Here is a 21,430-nt window from a genome sequence, read left to right as displayed (position 1 = left end):
GCAAGCATGCCATAGGCCTTTTTTAAACTACCTTTTCTACCTGCTCTGCCACCTTCAGTAATCTGTGGGCCTGCACACCCAGATCCCTATACATATCAATTCTCTTAAGGGTTCTGCCATTCACTGTCTAATTTCCCGTTTCCATCACCTCACGTTTGTCCGGATTAAACTCCATCTGCCATTTTTCTGCCCATGCCTTCTTCTGATCTATATCCGGTTGTATCCTCTGACAATCCTCCTCACTATCTGCAACACCATGAGTCTTTGTATCATCTGCAAACTAATTAGACCAGCTATGTTTTCCTCCAAATCAATGATTGCGTTAGGGAACTATCTAGTCAGAGGCACAGACTGATGTTTCTGTGGCCAGCAGTGAAAAATCAGAATGATATATTGCCTCCCTGGTGCCAGGATCAAGAATGTCTCAGAGATGGTGCAGAATGTTCTCAAAGGGGAGAGGGACCAGCAGGAGGTTATTGTACACATTGGAACCAACGACATAGGAAGGGAAAAAGATGAGATTCTGAAGGGAGAATATAGAAAGTTAGGCAGGAATTTAAAAAGGAGGTCCTCAAGAGTAGTAATATCTAGATTACTCCCGGTGCTACGAGCTAGTCAGGGTAGGCACAGGAAGATAGAGCAGATTAATGTGTGGCTGAGGAGCTGATGTATGGGATTCACATTTTTGGATCACTGAAATCTCTTCTGGGGTAGACTTGACCTGTACAAGAAGGATGGATTGCACCTGAATTGGAAGGGGACTAATATACTGGCAGAGATATTTGCTAGAGCTGCTCGGGAGGATTTAAACTAGTAAGGTAGGGTGGTGGGACCGAGGGAGATAGTAAGGAAATTTGAGACTGGTACAGTTGAGAAAAGAAGCAAGTCAAGCAGTCAGGGTAGCAGGGTCAAAGAAGAGAACAAGGTAGGACTGATAATTTAAAATGCATTTATTTCAACGCAAGAGGCCTAACAGGGAAGGCAGATGAACGCAGGACATGGTTTTGAACGTGGGACTGAGATATCATGGCAATTACAGAAACATGACTCAGGGATGGACAGGACTGACAGCTTAATGATCCAGGATACAAATGCCATAGGAAGGATAGAAACAGAGGCAAGAGAGGAGGAAGAATGATAAGGGATAGCATTACAGTTGTACATAGGGAGGATATTCCCAGAAATACATCCAGGCAAGTTATTTGGGTAGAACTGAGAAATAAGAAAGGGATGATCACCTTATTGGGATTCTATTATAGACCCCCTAATAGTCAGCAGGAAATTGAAAAACAAATTTATAACGAGATTTCAATTATCTGTAAGAATAATAGGATTATTATAATAGGGGATTTTAACTTTCCAAACATAGACTGGGACTGTCATAATGTTATGGGTTTAGATGGAGAAGAATTTGTTAAGTCCATATTACAGGGGAGAATTGCTCGATGTCTTGAAACACATAAAAGTGGACAAATCCCCAGGACCTGATCAGGTGTCTCCTAGAACTCTGTGGAAAGCTAGGGAAGTGATTGCCTGGCCCCTTGCTGAGATATTTGTATCATCAATAGTCACAGATGATGTGCCGGAAGACTGGGGGTTGGGTAACATGGTATCACTATTTAAAAAAGGTGGTAAGGAAAAGCCAGGGAACTATAGACAAGTGAGCCTGACATTGGTGGTGGACGGGTTGTTGGAGGGAATCCTGAGAGACAGGATTTACATGTATTAGGAAAGGCAAGGACTGATTAGGGATAGTCAACATGGTTTTGTGCATGGGAAATCATGTCTCAGAAACTCGATTGCTTTTTTTGAAGAAGTAACAAACAGGATTGATGAGGGCAGTGCGGTAGACGTGATCTGTATGGACTTCAGTAAGGTTTTTGACAAGTTTCCCCATGGGAAACTGGTTAGCAAGGTTACATCTCGTGGAATACAGGGAGAACTAGCTATTTGGATACAGAATTGGCTTGAAGATAGGAGAGAGGGTGGTCGTGGTGGGCTGTTTTTCAGACTGGCCTATGACCAGTGGAGTGCCGCAAGGATCGGTGTTGGGTCCACTACTTTTCATCATTTATATAAATGATTTGGACATGAACATAGGAGGCATCATTAGTAAGTTTGCAGATGACCCAAAATTGGAGGTGTGGTGGACATCGAAGAAGGACATTGACCAGAGGGCCAATTGGTTAAGAAATGGCAGATGGAGTTTAATTTAGATAAATGTTAGGTGCTGCATTTTGGAAAAGCAAATCTTAGCAGGACTTATACACTTAATGGTAAGGTCCTTGGGAGTGTTGCTGAACAATGAGACCTGGAAGTGCAGGGTCATAGCTCCTTGAAAGTAGAGACGCAGGTAGATAGGATAGTGAAGAAGACATTTGATATGTTTTCCTTTATTGGTCAGAGTATTGAGTACAGGAGTTGGGAGGTCATATTGCGGCTGTACAGGACATTTGTTAGGCCACTTTTAGAATATTGCGTGCAATTCTGGTCTCCTTCCGATAGGAAGGATGTTGTGAAACTTGAAAGGGATCAGAAAAGATTTATAAGGATGTTGCCAGTGTTGGAGGATTTGAGCTATTGGGAGAGGGTAAATAGGCTGGGGTTGTTTTCCTTGGAGCGTTGGAGGCTGAAGGGTGACCTTGTAGAGATTTATAAAATCATGAGGGGCATGGATGGGGTAAATAGACAAGGTTTTTTCCCTGGGGTGGGAACTAGAGGATATCGGTTTAGGATGAGAGGGGAAAGATATAAAAGAGACCTAAGGGTCAACTTTTTCACACAGAGGGTGGTGTGTGTATGGAATGAGCTGCCAGAGAAAGTGGTGGAGACTGGTACAATTGCAACATTTAAAAGACATCTGGATGGTTATATGAATAGGAACGGTTTGGAGGGATATAGGCCGTGTGCTGGCAGGTGGGACCAGATTGGGTTGGGATAAGTGGTTGCCATGGACGGGTTGGACCGAAGGGTGTGTTTCCGTGCTGTATATCTCTATGACTCTATGTCTGAGAGAAAAGTGGCTAACCTGCATACGGCCTAGAGGAAAAATCTTCCACCTTGCCCTCCAACCACACGGCATCAATGTGGACTTCACCAGTTTCCTCATTTCCCCTCTCCCTACCTTATCCCAGTTCCAACCTTCCAACTCAGCACTGCCCTCATGATCTGTCCCACCTGTCCATTTTCTTCCCACCTATCTGCTCCACCCTCCTCTCTGACCTCATTACCCCCACCTCCACCTACCTCTCATCTACTTCCCCCCCGCCCCCCATTCCCCTCCCATTTATCTCTCTGCCCTCTCGGCTGAGCTTATGAAGAAGTTGAACAGTGATTTAGTCTGTGACAATTATTATGTGGTATGGAATTGGTGGCCTGGATGCCGAATTTGTAGTGTGAAACAACGACAATTGTTCTGTTTTATCCAAATTGCATGTAATTTTGTAATAGAACATTACAGCACAGTAATGGCACTTCGGCCCTCAATGTTGCATTACCCTGTGAAACCAACCTGAAACCCATCTAATCTATACTACTCCATTCTCATCCATATGCCTATATGACCATTTAAATGCCTGTAAAGTTGGCAAGTCTACAACTGTTGCAAGCAGTGTGTTCCATATACAGCACATCAGCAGCTTTACTACTCTCTGAATAAAGAAACTAACTCTGACATCTGCCCTATATCTATCATCCCGCAATTTGAAGTTATGCCCCCTCGTGCTAGCCATCACCACCCTAGCAAAAAGGCTCTCACTGTCCACCTGATCTAACCCTCTGATTACCTTATATGTCTCAATTAAATCACCTCTCAACCTTCTCTCTAACGAAATCAGCCTCAAGTCCTTCAACCTTTCCTTGTAAGACCTTCCCCCCATATCAGGCAACATCCTAGTGAATCTCCTCTGAACCCTTTCCAAAGCTTCCACATCCTTCCTATAATGTGGTGACCAGAACTGCACGTAATACTCCAAATATGGCCACACCAGAGTTTTGTACAGCTGCAGCATGACCTCATGGTTCCAAAACTTGATCCCTTTATTAATAAAAGCTAACACACCGTATGCCTTCTTAGCAACCCTATCAACCTGGGTGGCAACTTTGAGGGATTTATGTACATGGACATCACGATCTCGCTGCTTATCTACACTACCAATAATCTTACCATTCACCCAGTGCTCTGCATTCCTGTTACTCCTACCAAAGTGAATCACCTCCTCACACTTTTCTGCATTAAACTCCATTTGATACGTTTCAGCACAGCTCTGCAGCTTATCTATGTCTCTCTGTAACCTACAACATCCTTTGGCACTATCCACAACTGTAGCGACCTTAGTGTCATCTGCAAATTTACTAACCCATCCTTCTGCGCCCTCATCCAGGTCATTTATAGAAATGACAAACAGCAGTGAACCCAAAAACAGATCCTTGCGGTACACCACTAGTAACTGAACTCCAGATGAACATTTCCCATCAACCACCGTCTTCTTTCACGCAGTCAATTTCTGATCCAAACCACTAAATCAGCCTCAATTCCATCCCTCCGTATTTTGTGCAGTAGCTTACCAAGGGGAATCTTATCAAATGCCTTACTGAAATCCATATAAAGCACATCAACAGCTTTACCCTCATCCACCTGTTTGATCACCTTCTCAAAGAAGTCAATAAGGTTTGTGAGGCATGAACTACCCTTCACAAAACCATGCTGACTATCCCTAAACAACTTATTCCTATAGAGATGATTATAAATCCTATCTCTTATAACCTTTTCCAACCGAAGTAAGGCTTACTGGTAATTAAATACCAGGGTTGTCTCTACTCCCCTTCTTGGACAAGGGGACAAGATTTGCTATCCTCCAGCCTTCTGGTACTATTCCTGTCACCAATGATGACATAAAGATCAAAGCTGCAAATGTGTTGCTGGTCAAAGCACAGCAGGTTAGGCAGCATCTCAGGAATAGAGAATTCGACGTTTCGAGCATAAGCCCTTCATCAGGAATAAGCTTATTCCTGATGAAGGGCTTATGCTCGAAACGTCGAATTCTCTATTCCTGAGATGCTGCCTAACCTGCTGTGCTTTGTCCAGCAACACATTTGCAGCTGTGATCTCCAGCATCTGCAGACCTCATTTTTTATAAAGATCAAAGCTAAAGGTTTGGCAATCTCCTCCCTGGCTTCCCAGAGAATCCTAGGATAAATCCCATTTGGCCCAGGGAATTTATCTATTTTCACACTTTCCAGAATTTCTAACACCTCCTCCTTGTGAACCTCAATCCCATCTAGTCTAATAGCCTGTTTCTCAGTATTCTACTCGACAAAATTGTCTTTTTCCAGTGTGAATACTGACGGGAAATATTCATTTAGCGCTTACCCTACCTCCTCTTACTCCACTCAGATTGGCCCTAATCTTACTCTCGTCATTCTTTTATCCCTTATATACCTATAGAAAGCTTTAGGGTTTTCCCTGATCCTATTTGCGAACAACTTCTCAAGTCCACATCTCACTCGTCTTAGCTCTCTTTTTAGGTCTTTCCTTGATACCTTGTAACTCTCAATCGCCCTGAGTCTTCACATCTCATTAATGATAACAAGAAAAATGGCATTTACTTATATCGCACACTTAATGTGGTAGAAAATCCTAAAGTGCTTCAGAAAAGATTTATCTGACACATATGAAGATGTTAGAGCAGATAGCCAAAAAGATAAGATGTAAACAGTGTCTTAAAGGAGAAAAAGAAGACACTCTGAGTTCCACTAAGGGAATTCTAGAACTTAGGACCTTATTCACATGGTAGGTGGAGGTTTTTGAGTCCAGCATGATCTCAGCTTGGACTTTGGCCTTAAGGTGAAGCCTGGCGTAGTCTGGAGTCAAGGTCCAATGTGGACTAGCAGCTAGGTGTCAGTGTGTATTTGACTGGAAGGACATTGTTCTGAACTTTTTATTTCTCTTTTTTTTTCAATTTATTCCTACAATCTGTAATGCTGGGCTTTTTATTTCTTTATTTTTCTAATTTTTTTCCTAAGAACTTGTACTGATAAGATGGCACCGTAAGTGGTAACTTGTAAACTTTTCCCTGTACTCATTTGAGTTAATTCTATTAAATAATTCAAAACCAGAGGTAAGCACCACTTTGAATGCAGGTGAGGTGAATAAGGTACATGAGAGATACATGAGAGAAGGTTTTTGTCATAAGGGAAGAATTTTTTTTAAATGATGCCATTAAAGGGGCACAGTGGAGATAATCAAATACTTTTGCTGGAGAAGGATATAGTTCTTCCTCCAAAGAGTGAAGTGAAAGCTGAAGTGTTAGTAAATCGGGGGGTGGGGGGGAGGAGGGAGGTGGTGGTGGGAAGCATATCCTAGTTCCATTTAATAAAGCCCAATTGGAGTGTGACTGGTTATCTGGACTAATAGTAGTCAGGATAGTTAAGAAATTATCTGTGGATGAAGTTGATTTGCTCCTGGAGGATGATTTAACAAGAGTGAAAGTTACAGCTTTGCCTATAATCAGAAAATCTATTTGGGACTAAAGAAATGGAACACTTGCAAGAATAGTTTCAGGGTATTTTTCTATGTTTTTACATTTATTTTCCATCCAAAGCAATAGCTAAACAAAGTCCTTTGCCAGAGATTACAGTACAGTTGGTTCTGTTATAATGCATGTTTTTTCAACGGAAATTGGCTGTAACATGATTGAAGAATTTACACCATTATTTATAGAACGCGAACTTTTCTTACCTATATTGGCTATAACGTGATTCTGGCGTCAATAGTTTAAATGGCACAGAAATTGCGTGATTTTCTTATAATGTGAGATTGCACAAGAACAGAACTATTACGTTATATCAGAATCAACTGTATTCTGTAATCAGAATTTCGTGGAACTGAAACCTGCTTTAAGGATGAGAACATCTTCATTAAGTGAGGCTGAGAAGGGAGATCCAGAACTAAGTTAATGCAGACAGCTTACACTGAGGCTGAGGTTGAAGGAGCTGTAGAGTTTTATTCTATCCTATGGAAGGACATGTAGGAATACAAAGAATTCGAGCATTGATAAACAGACATTTTACCTGGTCATGATTTCATAAAGATGGAGTGTAGCTCTATGGGAAAACCTCAACATGCAATCAAACTAGCATCTTTAATACTCATACCAGTTCTTGAAGATCTGTTATGTCGAATGTTAGTAGATTGTGTCAGACCATTACGAGTAACGAAAGCAGGACTCCACTACATCTTCACAACTATGGATATGATGACCTGATTTCCAGAAGCTAGTCATCTGAGGACAATTGCTGCTTTGTCCAAAGGGGATTATAATGTAAAATTTAGTCATGATCATTGAAAGTTTTGGTTGATGCAAAGGAGATATTCTTCAACTCAGAGGAAATCTATAATTGTGATCAAAAAAATCATTTTGCGAAGCAAGAGGTAGAAGTTTTGGATCTAAAGGCCCAATCATGGCTTGTGGAATGCAAAACCCTGTCATATAAATGATGGACAATTAAAGTCTGCTTAGTTCAAAGAATAAGAAACAACTATTCGGTGTTGAACAGCAGATTCATTGATATCCATAAGTTTACAGCTTGATTGCTGTGCTCAGGAAGTAGTGATTTTGTTCAAAGTGAGAAGAACAGAGAAATACAGGCAAACTTCATGCAATTAACTTAATATAATATCTTTGAACATCTTTTTATAGTCTCTATGTCTAGATCGCTCATAGTATAGCAACATTGCCCAATGAGGGGGAGACACAAGAAATACAGGCAATACAGTTTTTACAGTTGGAAGAATGCAGAATCCAGAATCCGGTGTAGAACTGTCAGGCAATAGTCGGAATTTAACAGTGTTTCCCAGAGTGCTAATGTGGACTTCGACGTGGCAAAATTCCCTGATGGTTTTGATGAAGAGGATCAAGGCCTACATTCAAATTGAGGAAGTAGGAACTGTATTGAATTTGAAAAGCCAGAAAGCTACATTCAATTAGAATCATCAAACTTGGAACTGGAACCTGAAGTAATTGTGATTCAGATTTCTCAAACTGATTATTGCACTTAGAATTACTTCAGTTTGAGCAAAAAGATTTAATGATTTCGATGAAATAAAATGGTAAGGAAGTTGCTGTTGTTTCAGATATTTTGTCACATAGTGCTTTGAACAACAAATAGAAAGTGAGCTTCCAAAAATAGATTTTGAGTCAGTTGCAATAGATTTCCCACTGAAGTGCTAGTGCTTAACATGGATACTGATCAGCTACTTGAAGCAATCAGGTTTCTCTTCTCATCTGAAAAAGTAGGTATTAGTGAAGCAACTGTGACAGTATTTGTAACTGGTTGATAAAAGTAGGAGAATAAATCTGAAAGCTGATGTGTGGGAAAATGTTTCTAGCTATTGCCTTGAGGATCACTTTATTGAAGCAGGATGATTAGAGTATTCATTGGAGTTAGGATCACAGAAAGAATGCAATGACTCTAATCCAATGTTTCCTTGAAACTAGGTTAACTCAATGTAATTTTTAGACATTGATGCAGAGGAATTAATTGAAATTTTTTATTTTGTTTCAAGTGAAGAATTGGACACGATATTGAGTGTTTTATCCTAGATAAATGTTCATTCTATTTGGAGTAACAGTGGAGTGCATAAAACTAACAGCATTTTCTGTTTGAGAAGTACTTTGTGTTGCAAAATTGTAGAAGAGTTCTACACTGTAAATTTTCACATTTGTGGCAACTCCAAGAACTGTGTGTCTGATGTTGATGCACTCTCTCAAGCAAATCTTGACAACAAAAATACCAAAGGACTGCAGATGCTGGAGATCAGAAACAAAACCAAAATTCTAGAGAAACTCGGTTGGTCTGGCAATATCTGTGGAGAATCTGCATTCTGAAGAAGGTATACTGGACCTGCAATGTTAACTCTGCTTTCTCTCTACAGATGCTGCTAGACCTGCTAAGTTTCTCCAGCAATTTCTGTTTATCAAGATTGAGACTGCCTTTACTGAAGACTTTCTGTGGGCATCCTTCCCCACTTTGTATCACTACCTGAAACTAATACCAATAAGAAGGATATGTAGTAGTGAATCTACCCAAGACTTCTCACTTACTTTAATTTAATAACTGAGAGCTCAAAACCATGGCCAAATCATAGAAAGTGCAGAGGTAAGTGAATTAGAAGATGTTTTTCAAGAAAGGAATATGAAACGAAGAGTGGGAAGACGGTATAGGTTTGGAGTAATACAAGGATGTGATTAGAGAATATAGTTAGAATTAGAAAGAATCCCTTTTCCCTAATCTCCTAAAATTAGAAAGAATTTTACCTGCAATTAATGCAATGGGATTAAAAAGGCCATCTAAAATTGCAAGATCAAAGAGGTCTCTAGAAGTGTCAGTAGGGGAGCTTTTATAATGGAAAAATTAAGTGCAGGTAACACAGCCTTGGTCTTGCATGTAGAGAGAATGAGGTTTTGAGATATTAATTGGAAATCTAAATCATAGAATGTTCTCATGGATGGCGCGGGCTTTGATCAAAAGTGAACCAGTATTTTGGAGAGATATCCAGACAATATTGATTCTAATTGATTCACTGACAGAGTTCACAAGCTCATCTTGGGAAGGATTGAATTGGACAGGGAGGAGGTTGGTAAGACTAGCCCTCAACAAGGATACTGCACAGAAAGATTGAAATGAAAGTAGGATGGTGTTAATTGAAGGCAGCAACTTGTACCTAATTGGAGGATACCAAGAGAGGTAAGTAGTTTGTACGTTACTTGAAGAGGGAGTCACTCCTGGAAGTGGCACAGGAGAACAGGCCAATTGAGGAGAGCTACTGAAATGGAGTTCGATTTGGGTGTGGACAGAACACATCTGAGGTTAGAAATACGAGGAATATTGACAGCAGGAGAGAAGATCCAAAGCGACAATCAACATATACATGCAAATCAAGCAGGAAAACAGAAGTCACAGAGATCTGGTTATTTTGCAATTATTTGGATACATGGAGAATGCATGGAAATTGGAGTTCAATCCTAGGTTCTATATTGGCACATATTTGTTGATGGATGTGAGAAGTGGACACACTGCTTGGAATTCAGATCCAGGAGGAGGACAAAATAATTGCAGGGCAAAACAAAAGGGTGATTAAATTAGTGCTTATAGAAATGGCAGAGAACAAGAGCATTTTTTTTATATTTATTTTCCCCCACTTAAGGGGGGGAAATTCAGGGCATGTTTTGCAGACAAATCCAGATCTCAATTCTGCTGTTTATTGAAGATTAGTTTTCTACATCTATGTGCCCAGAAATTATTTTATCCATGGACAGAAGTCAAAAGCATTGCTTGATAATAATCATAAATAAATGTGTTTTCTTGTTTTAAAGTCATAATTGTAATTCACATTGTTTTCAGAGGAAACATATGGATTCTATGGGCATTTGTCCACATCTGGTACTATTCATCAACTTGGGAGGCAGTGAGTGAGAGGATAGTAACATTCAAACTATCCAACATAACGTGATGTACACGCACATCACAACCATGATTGTGTTTATATTATTTGTTAAAGGCTTTTAATATAATTAAAATGCTTTAGGTTGCAATTCATATAGGTTACTTTCACAATTATTAGACTAAGAGCATGGAAATATATGTTATACAGTAATAACATAATTTGTAGTAAGGATTCTTTCTGTAAATAAGTGGTTGGGCCAATAAACTACAGGTTGACTGTTTCTTTCCCACCCATTGCTAAGACAGCCAAATATATTTGTGAAACAGATTAAAGCTCTGTCCAAAATGCAGATCTTGTTTTTTTTGATTAAGGTTCATGATTTGTTTTTTGTCATTGAGGCTGAAATATCATCAGTGATGTTCAGTTTCCTCTACATTGCTCAACAAGGATTGATCAGACAACATTGCCAAATCTCTCAGACAAGAGTGTGGCAGGCATGCATTCATCATCCATTCCCAGCAGCAATGTTCTTCACTCCGGATGAAGCCAGTGGTATGCTGGATTGCTGAGTCAGTGGTAGAACACTGGCAAGTGAATGGAAAACTGACTGGGTACCTATCGAGAGAGCCAGCTGTGCTGTGATATTCTGTCATTCCTCACCAATAGTTCAGCTGTTTCTGCCAGCTGATTTTTCATAGGTGATTGTACTTCATTTCAAAGGCACATCTCATTTAGTGTGACTATCTGGTTTGAACAGGGATAAAGTGTCACAGTTGAGGGTTGAAGCAGCTATAAACCATGTTTTAAATTTTTCACATGTAATTAATAAGCATGAGGATATCAGTGCACATATTTTGCTCCTCCAACCAATGCTTCAGCCAAGGCATAAAGCTATGGGCTCCAAAGAATCATGTCCCATCATCTCGGTTAATACTTTAGTATTGAGGAAGTGCTATACTATTGCAGGTGCCATCTTTCAAATGGTATGTTAAAATGAACACCCCTGCCCTCTCAAGTGAACATAAAAAAATCCCACAGCAGCATTTCAAAGAATAAACAAAAGATTTAGAACAGAAGTAAACCATTCAGCCTGATAAGCTTTTTTAGCCATTCACTGAGATTAAAGCTGACTTGTATTCCAACTCCATGCACCTGTCTTGGCTCCAAATCTTTAGATATCCTTGGCTCACAAAAATCTATCAATCTCAACGCTTCAATTGATCATTTTAAGTGTAATCTGTAGCTTCTACTGAGATAAATTTTCATTCTTTGAAAAATGTTTCCTCCTAACTTTGCTCCTGAATGGCATGGCTCTGCTTTTTAAATTACATCCCCTGCTCCCAGACTTACCCTCCAGCTCACGACGTTTCTGTCAATTCCTTTCAAAATGCTTAAAAACCTCAGTCAAATCATCCCTTAATGGAATATAGACCAAACTTGTGTGTTCTCATTCTAATTTATCTCTTTGAATTCTGGTAATGTTGTAGTGATTCTGCATTACACACTTTCCAAAGCCAGTGTATCTTTACTGAAGAACAGTAGCCAGAATTCTACACATTAGTCCAGATTCGACCTTGTTGAGGCTGCAGAAAACATATCTTCACTTTTTTATTCTAATTATCTAGTTAAAAGTCGAACACTTCACCAGTGTTTTTGATTACTTCTTGCAGCTACTGCAATTTGATGATCTGTGTACATGGATCCTAAATCTCTTTGGATCCTCAGATACTGAGACACTTACAGCAAGGAAGGAGACAGTTTGACCCATCGTGTCCATGCTGGACAAACAACGAACTGACAACACTAACCAATTTTCAACATCCATAGCCCTGGAGACTACAGCAATATAAGTGAATATCTAAATACTGCTTAAATATTATTAGCGTTTCTGTCTCATCCCCTTTCGGGTGTGAGTTCTGGACTCCTAACACATTCTAAGTGGTAAGTTTTCTCATTAGGATCCCTGATGTTGCCATCTTTTTGCCATGCAAATAACACAAACCCATTAGTTTTTAGTCCAAAATAGATTATCTTACACTTACAAATGTTGACATTTTTCTACTGTGGTTTTGCCTACTCATGTAAACTATTAATGTCTCTTTGCACAGTAATGCGATGTTCTATCTATACTTTGAATTGTAATGGTTCTGTGATGTGTCTTGGACATATTATTACATTATATAAATCGAAGATGTTGCACTTTCTTATGCTAAGTTCATTCTTGTTATAATAGAATTATTTGAGTTACAGATTTAGCCAATGATTTTGCTTACTTTCAGCCTAATTTGTAACTGATTCGTCTTTTTTTGATTACTTATTTTAGTATCCCCTAATATTTATTTGATATTTATGTATATCAGATTTTTGTCTTGGATAATTCAAACCCCTTAAATAATGAATGTCATATGGAATCATACAGCACGAAACAGACCCTTCAGTCCAACTCATCTGCGCCAACCAGACATCCCAATCTGACCTAGTCCCATTTGCCAGCATTTGGCCCTTATCCCTTTAAACCTTTCCTTTTTGTGTAACCATCCTTTTAAATGCTGTACTTGTACCTGCCTCCAGCGCTTCCTCTGGCATCTACGCACCAGACTGCATAAAAAAGTTAACCCTCAGATCCTTTCAAAATCTTTCCCTGCTTACCTTAAACCAATGCTCTCCAGTTTAGGACATCCCATCCTAGGAAAAAGACCATGTCTATTTACCTATCCATACCCCTCAGGATTTTATAAACCTCTATAAGGTTACTTCTCAGCCTCTGATGCTCCAGGGAAAAAAATCGCAGCCTATCCAGCCTCTTCCTGTAACTCAAACCCTCCAGTCCTAGCAACACCCTTGTAAATCTTTTCTGCACCCTCTCAAGTTTAACAACATCCTTCCAATAGAAGGGTGACCAGAATTGTATACTGTATTCTAAAAGTGGTCTCACCAATGTCCTACACAGCTGCAACACAATGTCCCAATTCCTGTACTCAGTGTTCAAAACGATGAAGGCAAGTGTACCAAAACCTTTCATCACCCTATCTACTGTGACTCCATTTTCAAGGAACAATAAGTTTAGTAAATTTAAAATTAATCTCTTTTTATCGAATGAAATACTCTCATTATTTGTATATTTACTTATTATTATTGCCACTTATATAAAAACATAGAAAATAGCAGCAGGAGTAGGTCATTCAGTCATTCAATATGATCGGGGCTGATCATCCAACTCAGTACCCTGTTCCCGCTTTCTCCCCATTCTATTTAATCCATTATGCCCTAAGAGCTATGTCTAACCCCTCTGAAAAACATCGTATTTCACCATTAGTCACTTTGTGTGGAAGAGAATTTTACTGCCTCACCACTCTCTGGATGAAAACATTTCATGGAGTCCTTACATTGTGGAAATAGGCTCTTTGGCCCAACAAGTCCGTACCGACCTTCCGAAGAGTAACCTACCCAGACCCATTCCTCTACCCTATTATCACCCCTGACTAATGCATCTAATCTTCACATCCCTGAACATTATGGGCAAAAGCATGGCCAATTCACCTAATCCCCACATTTTTGGATTGTGGGAGGGAACCAGAGCACCCAGAGGAAGCCTACACAGATACGGAGGGAAAGTGCAAACCCCACACAGTCATCGGAGGCTGGAATCGAACCCGGGTCCCTGGCGCTGTGAGGCAGCAGTGCTAACCACTGAGCCACCATTCCACCCCAAAATCTCCTGATCTCAGTTCTAAATGGCCTAGCCCATATCCTTAGACAGTGATCCGTGTTTTTATATTTCTTCCTACATTTACCCTGTCTAATCCTGGTAAAAGTTTATAGGTTAAACTGGGTGGATAGAGTTTCAGTAATAACAGTAAGCAAGCAATGGCAGGCATTCAAGAAAGTAATTCAATGCTTTCAGCAAAAATACATCCCAGTAAGGAAAAAAGATACAGAAAAGGATAAACCAACCATGGCTAAGAAAGTTAAGGAAAATATTAGTTGAAAGAAAAAGTGTATAATAAGGCCAAAGTCAGTGGCAACCCTAAAGACTGGGATAAATTCAGAATGCCACTGTTTAAGAAGGGTGGTAAGGACAAGCCAGGGAACTAAAGACCAGTGAGCCTGACGTCAGTGGTGGGCAAGGTGTTGGAGGGAATCCTGAGGGACAAGATGTACATGTATTTGGAAAGGCAAGGAATGATTAGGGAGAGTCAACATGGCTTTGTGCGTGGGAAATCATGCCTCACAAACTTGATTTGAGTTTTTTGAAGAAGTAACAAAGAGGATTGATGAGGGCAAGTAGTAGATGTGATCTATATGGACTTCAGTAAGGCGTTCAACAAAGTTCCCCATGGTAGACTGGTTAGCAAGGTTAGGTTTCACAGAATATAGGGAGAACTAGCCAATTGGATATAGAACTGACTCAAAGATAGAAGACAGAGGGTGGTGATGGAGTATTGTTTTTCATACTGGAGGCCAGTGACCAGTGGAGTGCACAATGATCAGTGCTGGGTCCTCTACTTTTCATCATTTGTATAAATGATTTGGATGTCGCCATAAGAGGTAGAGTTAGTAAGTTTGAAATGACACCAAAATTGGAGGTGTATTGGACAGCGAAAAAGTTTACCTCAGAGTACAATGGAATCTTGATCAGATGGGTCAATGGGCTGAGGAGTGGCAGATGGAGTTTAATTTAGATAAATGTGAGGTGCTGCAGTTTGGAAAAGCAAATCAGGGTAGGACTCATACACTTAATGATAAGGTCCTGGGGACTGTTGCTGATCAAAGAGACCTGGGAGTGCAGTAGATAGGACAGTGAAGAAGGCATTTGGTATGCTTTCCTTTATTGGTCAGAGCATTGCGTACAGGAGTTGAGAGGTCATGTTGTACAGGACATTGGTTAGGCTACATTTGGAATATTGTACACAGTTCTGGTCTCCTTCCTATCAGAAGGATGTTGTGAAACTTGAAAGGGTTCAGAAAAGATCTACAAGAATGTTGCCAGGGTTAGAGGATTTGAGGTATTTGGAGAGGCTAATAGGGTGGGGCTGTTTTCCATGGAGCATCAGAGACTGAGGGGTGACCTTGTAGAGGTTTATAAAACCATGAGGGGCATGGATAGGATAAACAGACAATGTTGGCACGGGCAGCATGGTGGCTCAGTGGTTAGCACTGTTGCCTCACTGTGCCAGAGCCCTGGGTTTAATTGCTGCCTCGAGCAACTGTCTGTGTGGAGTTTGCACATTCTCCCCGTGTCTGTGTGGTTTTTCCCTGGTTTCCTCCCACAATCCAAAGATGTGCAGTTCATGAATTGGCCATGCTAAATTGCCCAGAGTATTAGGTACATTATTCAGGGGTAAACAGAGGAAAAGGGACTGAGTGTGAGTGGGTTACTTTTCAGAGGATCAGTGTGGACTTGTTGAACCGAAGGACCTGTTTCCATGCTGTAGGTAATTAATCTAATCAGAGAAGTATGTCTTTTCCCTGGATGGGGGAGTCCAGAACTAGAGGGCATAGGTTTAGGATGAGAGGGAAAAGACATAAAAGGGACCTAAGGGGCAACATTTCCACATGGGGGTGGGGCGTGTGTGGAATGAGCTGCCAGAGGAAGTGGTGAAGGCTCATACAATTATAGCATTTAAAAGGCATTTGGATCAGTAAATGAATAGGAAGGGTTTAGAGAGATATGGGTCAAGTGCTGGCAAAGGGAACAGGATTAATTTAGGATATGGACGAGTTGGACCAAAGGGTCTGTTTCTGTGCTGTACACCTTTATGACTCTATAAACTGCGAGAGCAAACTAGCAAGGAATATATAAAAAAAACTAACAATAAAAGCTTCTTTACATTATAAAATAGAAAAGACACAGTGGACATAGGCCCCTTAGAAGATTAATCTGGAGAGATAGTTTTGAAGAACAAGGAAATGGCAGAGGAGTTAAACAAGTATTTTGCATCAGTCTTTATGGTGGAAGATACTATGAACATTCCATTAGTATTAAAAAATAAGAGGGAGAAATTAAGGACCATCAGCAGAGAAACAGTATCAGATAAATTAATGGGGCTAAAGGATGATAATTCCCCTTGCCTTGATGGCTTATATCCTAGGGTCCAAAAAGAGGTAGCTACAAAGATAACGAATGCATTAGTTGTAATTTTCCAAAAAAGCACCAGAGGATTGGAAAATTGCCAATGTGACACTCATGCTCAAAGAAAGACGGCAACAAAAAGCAGGTAACCATAGGCCAAGTAAGCTAAAATATGTTGTTGAGAAAGCATTGGAATCAATTACAGCAAGCATTTTATTAACCGGCACCTATGGGACCAGGAGTGTAATGGTTGATCAAGAGGTCCACATAATCAATGTAAAATCACACACTAAGTAATAGTAACAAAATACGTAAGGGGTATACACATTTTGTCTTAATGCAACTTTGCCTGAAATAAAACTGTCTGGCAGAGAGTTTTCTTACTCATACCTTCTACTTGGACATCTCAGTGATTTTGATAATACAGTAAATGTCCAGTATTTCAGGTGTATAATTTTTGCTGGTTTATCAGAAGTGGCAGTTCATAAGGAGCTGGTTAAAATAACGTTTACTTTTTTTAAAAGAAGTAATAGCAGAAAATTTGTTTTTGATTGAGGAATACATTTTGTTCTTGATTACAATGCAAATTGAGAAGGATATCTACAAAACGACAGAACTATAGCTGATCTGCTTGAGTAACTAAATAAAGTGAATGCTAAATAGAAAAATCATAATCTGATCAAGCAGTCAGCATGGCTTCATCAAAGAGAAATCATATCTAACTAATTTATTAGAGTTTTTTAAGGAAATCTCAACCAGAGTGGTTAGAGGAGACTCACTAGATGTGATGTTTTGGGACTTCCAGAAAGTATTTGACAAGATATCTCACAAAAGGTTATATCATACGTTAAAATTAATGGTTTTGGACACAATACGTTGGTATGGATAGAAAATTAGTTCAGGGGAAAGAAACAGTGAGTGGAGATAAGGTTTTTTTTCATGTTGATGAACCATGACCTAGTGGGATTTCACAGGGATCAGTGCTGGGACCACAGCTGTTTACAATATATGTTAATAAGTTGGAGGAAGGAAGTTAATGTGCTGTAGACACATTTGCAGGTGACACTAAAATAGATGGAAAGGCAGATCGTGAGAGGAATACAAACAGTTTACAAAACAATATTGTTAGATTAATTAAGTGGCAAAAAGTTAGCAAATGAAGTATAATATGGGAAAATGCGAAGAAAAGAGCAGAATATTCTATAAATGGAGAGAAATTATGGAAAGCTGCAATCCAAAGGGACTTGTGGAACATGTGCACAAGACATACAAAGCTAGCACACAGATGCAACAGTTAATCAGGAAGGTTAATGGAATGTTGACTCTTATTTAAAGCGGTTTGGAGTATAAGATGGGGAAGTCTTACTGCAACTGTATATGGTGCTGGTAAGAGCATACCTGGAGTACTGTGAGCACTTTTGGTCCCCTCATTTAAGGAAAGATATTATTTCATTGAAGGCAGTTCATAGAAGGTTCACTAGGAAAATACCTAGTATGGAGGAATTGTCATATGAGCAAAGAATAAACAGGTTGGGATTTTTCTCATTGGAGTTTAGAAGAATGTGAGGTGATTTCATTGACACATTCTTAAGGGATTCTTAAGGGGCTTGCCACAGTCAATGCTGAGAGGATGTTTCCCCTCATGGGAAAATCTAGGACCAAAAGGCTTAGTTTCAGAATATGGGAGTGCCAATTTAAGACTGAAATGAGGAGGAATTTCTTCTCACAAAGGGTGTTATGTCTTTGGTACTCCTGACTACGGAATGCTGTGGGGGCAGACTCCTTATGTATATTCAAGGCTGAGATAAATAGATTCTTGATCAGTAGGGGAATCAAGGGTTACAGGGAAAGTGCAGGAAAGTGAATGTGAAGTATGTTGGATCAGCCATGAAGAGCAGAGCAGGCACAAAGGGCTGAATGGCCTATTCCTATTTTTTTATTATGGTCGATAGTTTCTGTAAGATTTCCCTTCATTCTTATAAACTCCAGTGAATATAGTCCGAATTGATCAGTCTCTCTTCATTCATTAATCCTGCCATCCCAAAAACCAGTCTGGTAAATCTTCATTGCAGTTCCTTCATACTGGGATATCCTTCCTCAGATAAGGAGACCAAAACTGTTCACAGTACTCCAGTAGTGGTCTCACAAAGGCCTTGTACAATTGCAGCAAGGCATCTATTCTCCTGTACTCAAATCCTCCCTCGATGAGAGCCAACATATCATTTTCCTTTTTCACTGCCTGCTCCACCTGGCAGTGACTGGTGTACAAGACCATCCAGGTCCCATTGTACCTCCCCCTTTCTCAATCTATTGCCATTCAGATAATAATCTACCTTCCTGTTTTTGCTGCCAAAGTGGGTGGATAACCTCACGTTTATCCACATTATACTTAATGTGCCTTGTATTTGCTCACTCATCCAACTTGCCAAATGACACTGAAGCATCTCCACATTCTCTTGACATTTCATCCTCCGATACAGTTTTGTGTCATCAGTAGACTTGAAGATATTACATTTAGCTCCATCTAAATTGTCAATGTGTATTGTGAATAGCTGGGAACCATGTACTAGTCCCTGCGGCATTTGAATAGTCACTGACTGTCATTTCGAAAACGACTGGTTTAAGTTACTGAGCAACTTACCCCTCTAGACTTAGTTCCCGATCTCACCAAAATCCCACTTTGTTCTATTTAGCATTCACTTTATTTAGTTACTCAAGCAGATCAGCTATAGTTCTGTCGTTTTGTAGATATCCTTCTCAATTTGCATTGTAATCAAGAACAAAACGTATTCCTCAATCAAAAACAAATTTTCTGTTCATTTATCTCATTGATGTTTATGGAACCTTGTTATTAATCAATTGACTGCTACATTTTCCACATAACAACAGGGACTACATCTCAATAGGTACTTCACTGGCTGTGAATTACTTTGGGATATCCGAGAGATGTAAAATGCACTATATACAGTAAGTGCATTTCTTCCCTTTTCACCAACATTCAGACTGCCACTGTTTATGCCTCTTCCAAACTATAGAAAGACGCAGTGAAGAGAAATAAAAACAGAACAATAGGAAAAATGGTGAAATGAATAGGTAACTCTTTGAACACTGGTGCCAAATAGTATTCGAAGAATTTGCCTTATATTCTTTTGTCACCTGTTATGTATACATATTTAGTTTGTCTCTTTAGATTGCCATGTTTATTAGGATATTGATTGAGAGAGTAGAGACATGTTTTCTGAGACTAACTGATGCTCTTCATGCTGATAGAAGTACAAATATAATCAATGAATTCTTGTTGCATCCTCCGTACTACTGAACACCAAACTAACTTACCGAAAAAAGGTATAGATAGAAATTACAACAATTAATTTTTGAATATGTGTGTAAGTAGAAACATATGAATTAGGAGCAGGATTAGGCCACTCAAGCCTGTTCCACCGTTTTATAAGATAATGACTGATTTGCTAGTGTCCTGATCTCCATTCTCCTACTTACCCCAATATCTTTCTGAGGAGGAGAAAGTGAGGACTGCAGATGCTAGAGATCAGAGCTGAAAATGTGTTGCTGGAACACTTTTCCAGCAACACATTTTCAGCCAATATCTTTCTAACCCTGTTAGTCAAGAATCTATCAACCTCTGCCTTATAAATCAGTCATGCTTCCACTATTCTCTGGGGAAAAGAGTTCTAAAGACTCATGACACTTCCTGAGAGAAAAGAAATTTACTTTTTCTCTACCTCAAATGGGAAATGCCTTAATTTTAATCTGTGTCTCCTAGTTCTACTCCCACAAGGGGAAAAAATCCCCAACATCCACTCTATCAAGTCCCCTCAGGATCTCATGCATTTCAGTGAGAACAGTTTTCAATTTTCACAACTCCAATGGATATTAGCCCACCCTGTCCAACCTATCTTCATATGATAGCGTCCACGGCCCCCACCCAAATCTTAAGTATCAGCTGAGTGAACATTCTGCAAACTGCTACACAGTTAATGCCTTGCAATCTTATTTAAAACTAACCAATGAATCATTTAGGATATGACATTTTGGTTTCTTTGCAGTTGTTGATTCACAGGACAGCACATTGGTGATTGGGAAATTAAAAGTGACGGTGGAGGCATTGGAGGCACTGCTTTCAATCTATGAAGAGAACAAATAAAGGCAATCGGAAAAACACACAGTACTAGATGTTTTGATATGGATAATGTTTTCTTGTAAGACACTGAAATATGTTTATTTCCATATCTGAGCACCATAATTAAGATCAACAATGGTTATTTGATATTCTTCACTTTCATCTTCTGTTTTCTTTGTTCTTTATTCATTCCATGGAATTTGTTTCTCTGATTTTTATTTAATATAGTTGAACACTCAACCTTACACAGGGCTTTGTTAATAATTAATAACTGTGTGATTGAATGATCTTAATCATTTGCATTTTTGAACTTTTTTTCTACATATGTATGTGAGATGGATATTAAATTTTTAATAAAGTATTTTTAAGCATACCATTCGCTTGTAAGCCTTTGAATAATAATCAGAAATAAAGTTCTTATATTGCCCATTATCACTTAACTAAGTAAAAATAAAACCCAACGATTAGGTTCATTAAGAGTTTCACACTGTGAAGATTTTAGTTGTGGCAGAATATGAAAATTGCATACCAAAGCCTGGATTAATGTGTTAATCTGCCTCTTTAAAATGCTAATACCTATTTTATGCACATTAAATCTCAGTTCAGCTTTCCTTTGATGCATGCACAGCTTATAAATTAAATATAAGAAATAGTTGTAGGCACCTATCAATGCCTTTTACTGAGAGCATTTTATATATGCTTAAAGAATCATCCTTATATGTGGATATTTATAGCAGATCAAGGTCTATTAGATTCATATAAATTGAAATGA

The 21,430-nt window shown here is 39.3% G+C and overlaps 1 protein-coding gene across 3 annotated transcripts in view; it reads left to right on the top strand.

Moving 5' to 3' along the window:
* Positions 1-20,905, top strand: part of rpgrip1l (RPGRIP1 like) — a 240,230-nt gene extending 219,325 nt beyond the window's left edge. For all 3 annotated transcript variants that reach the window (XM_060837720.1, XM_060837721.1, XM_060837722.1), the window contains one exon: positions 20,585-20,905. In XM_060837720.1, coding sequence (XP_060693703.1) covers positions 20,585-20,682 — 98 coding nt within the window. In that variant the 3' untranslated portion in view covers positions 20,683-20,905. The remainder of the gene's footprint in view (positions 1-20,584) is intronic.
* Positions 20,906-21,430: the final 525 nt, after the last annotated feature.

This window comes from Hemiscyllium ocellatum, chromosome 17, assembly GCF_020745735.1.
Source record: "Hemiscyllium ocellatum isolate sHemOce1 chromosome 17, sHemOce1.pat.X.cur, whole genome shotgun sequence".
In the NCBI taxonomy this organism is placed as follows: Eukaryota; Metazoa; Chordata; class Chondrichthyes; order Orectolobiformes; family Hemiscylliidae; genus Hemiscyllium; species Hemiscyllium ocellatum.
Note: the sequence above shows the minus strand (reverse complement) of the source record. Positions and strands in the feature narration are given on the sequence as shown.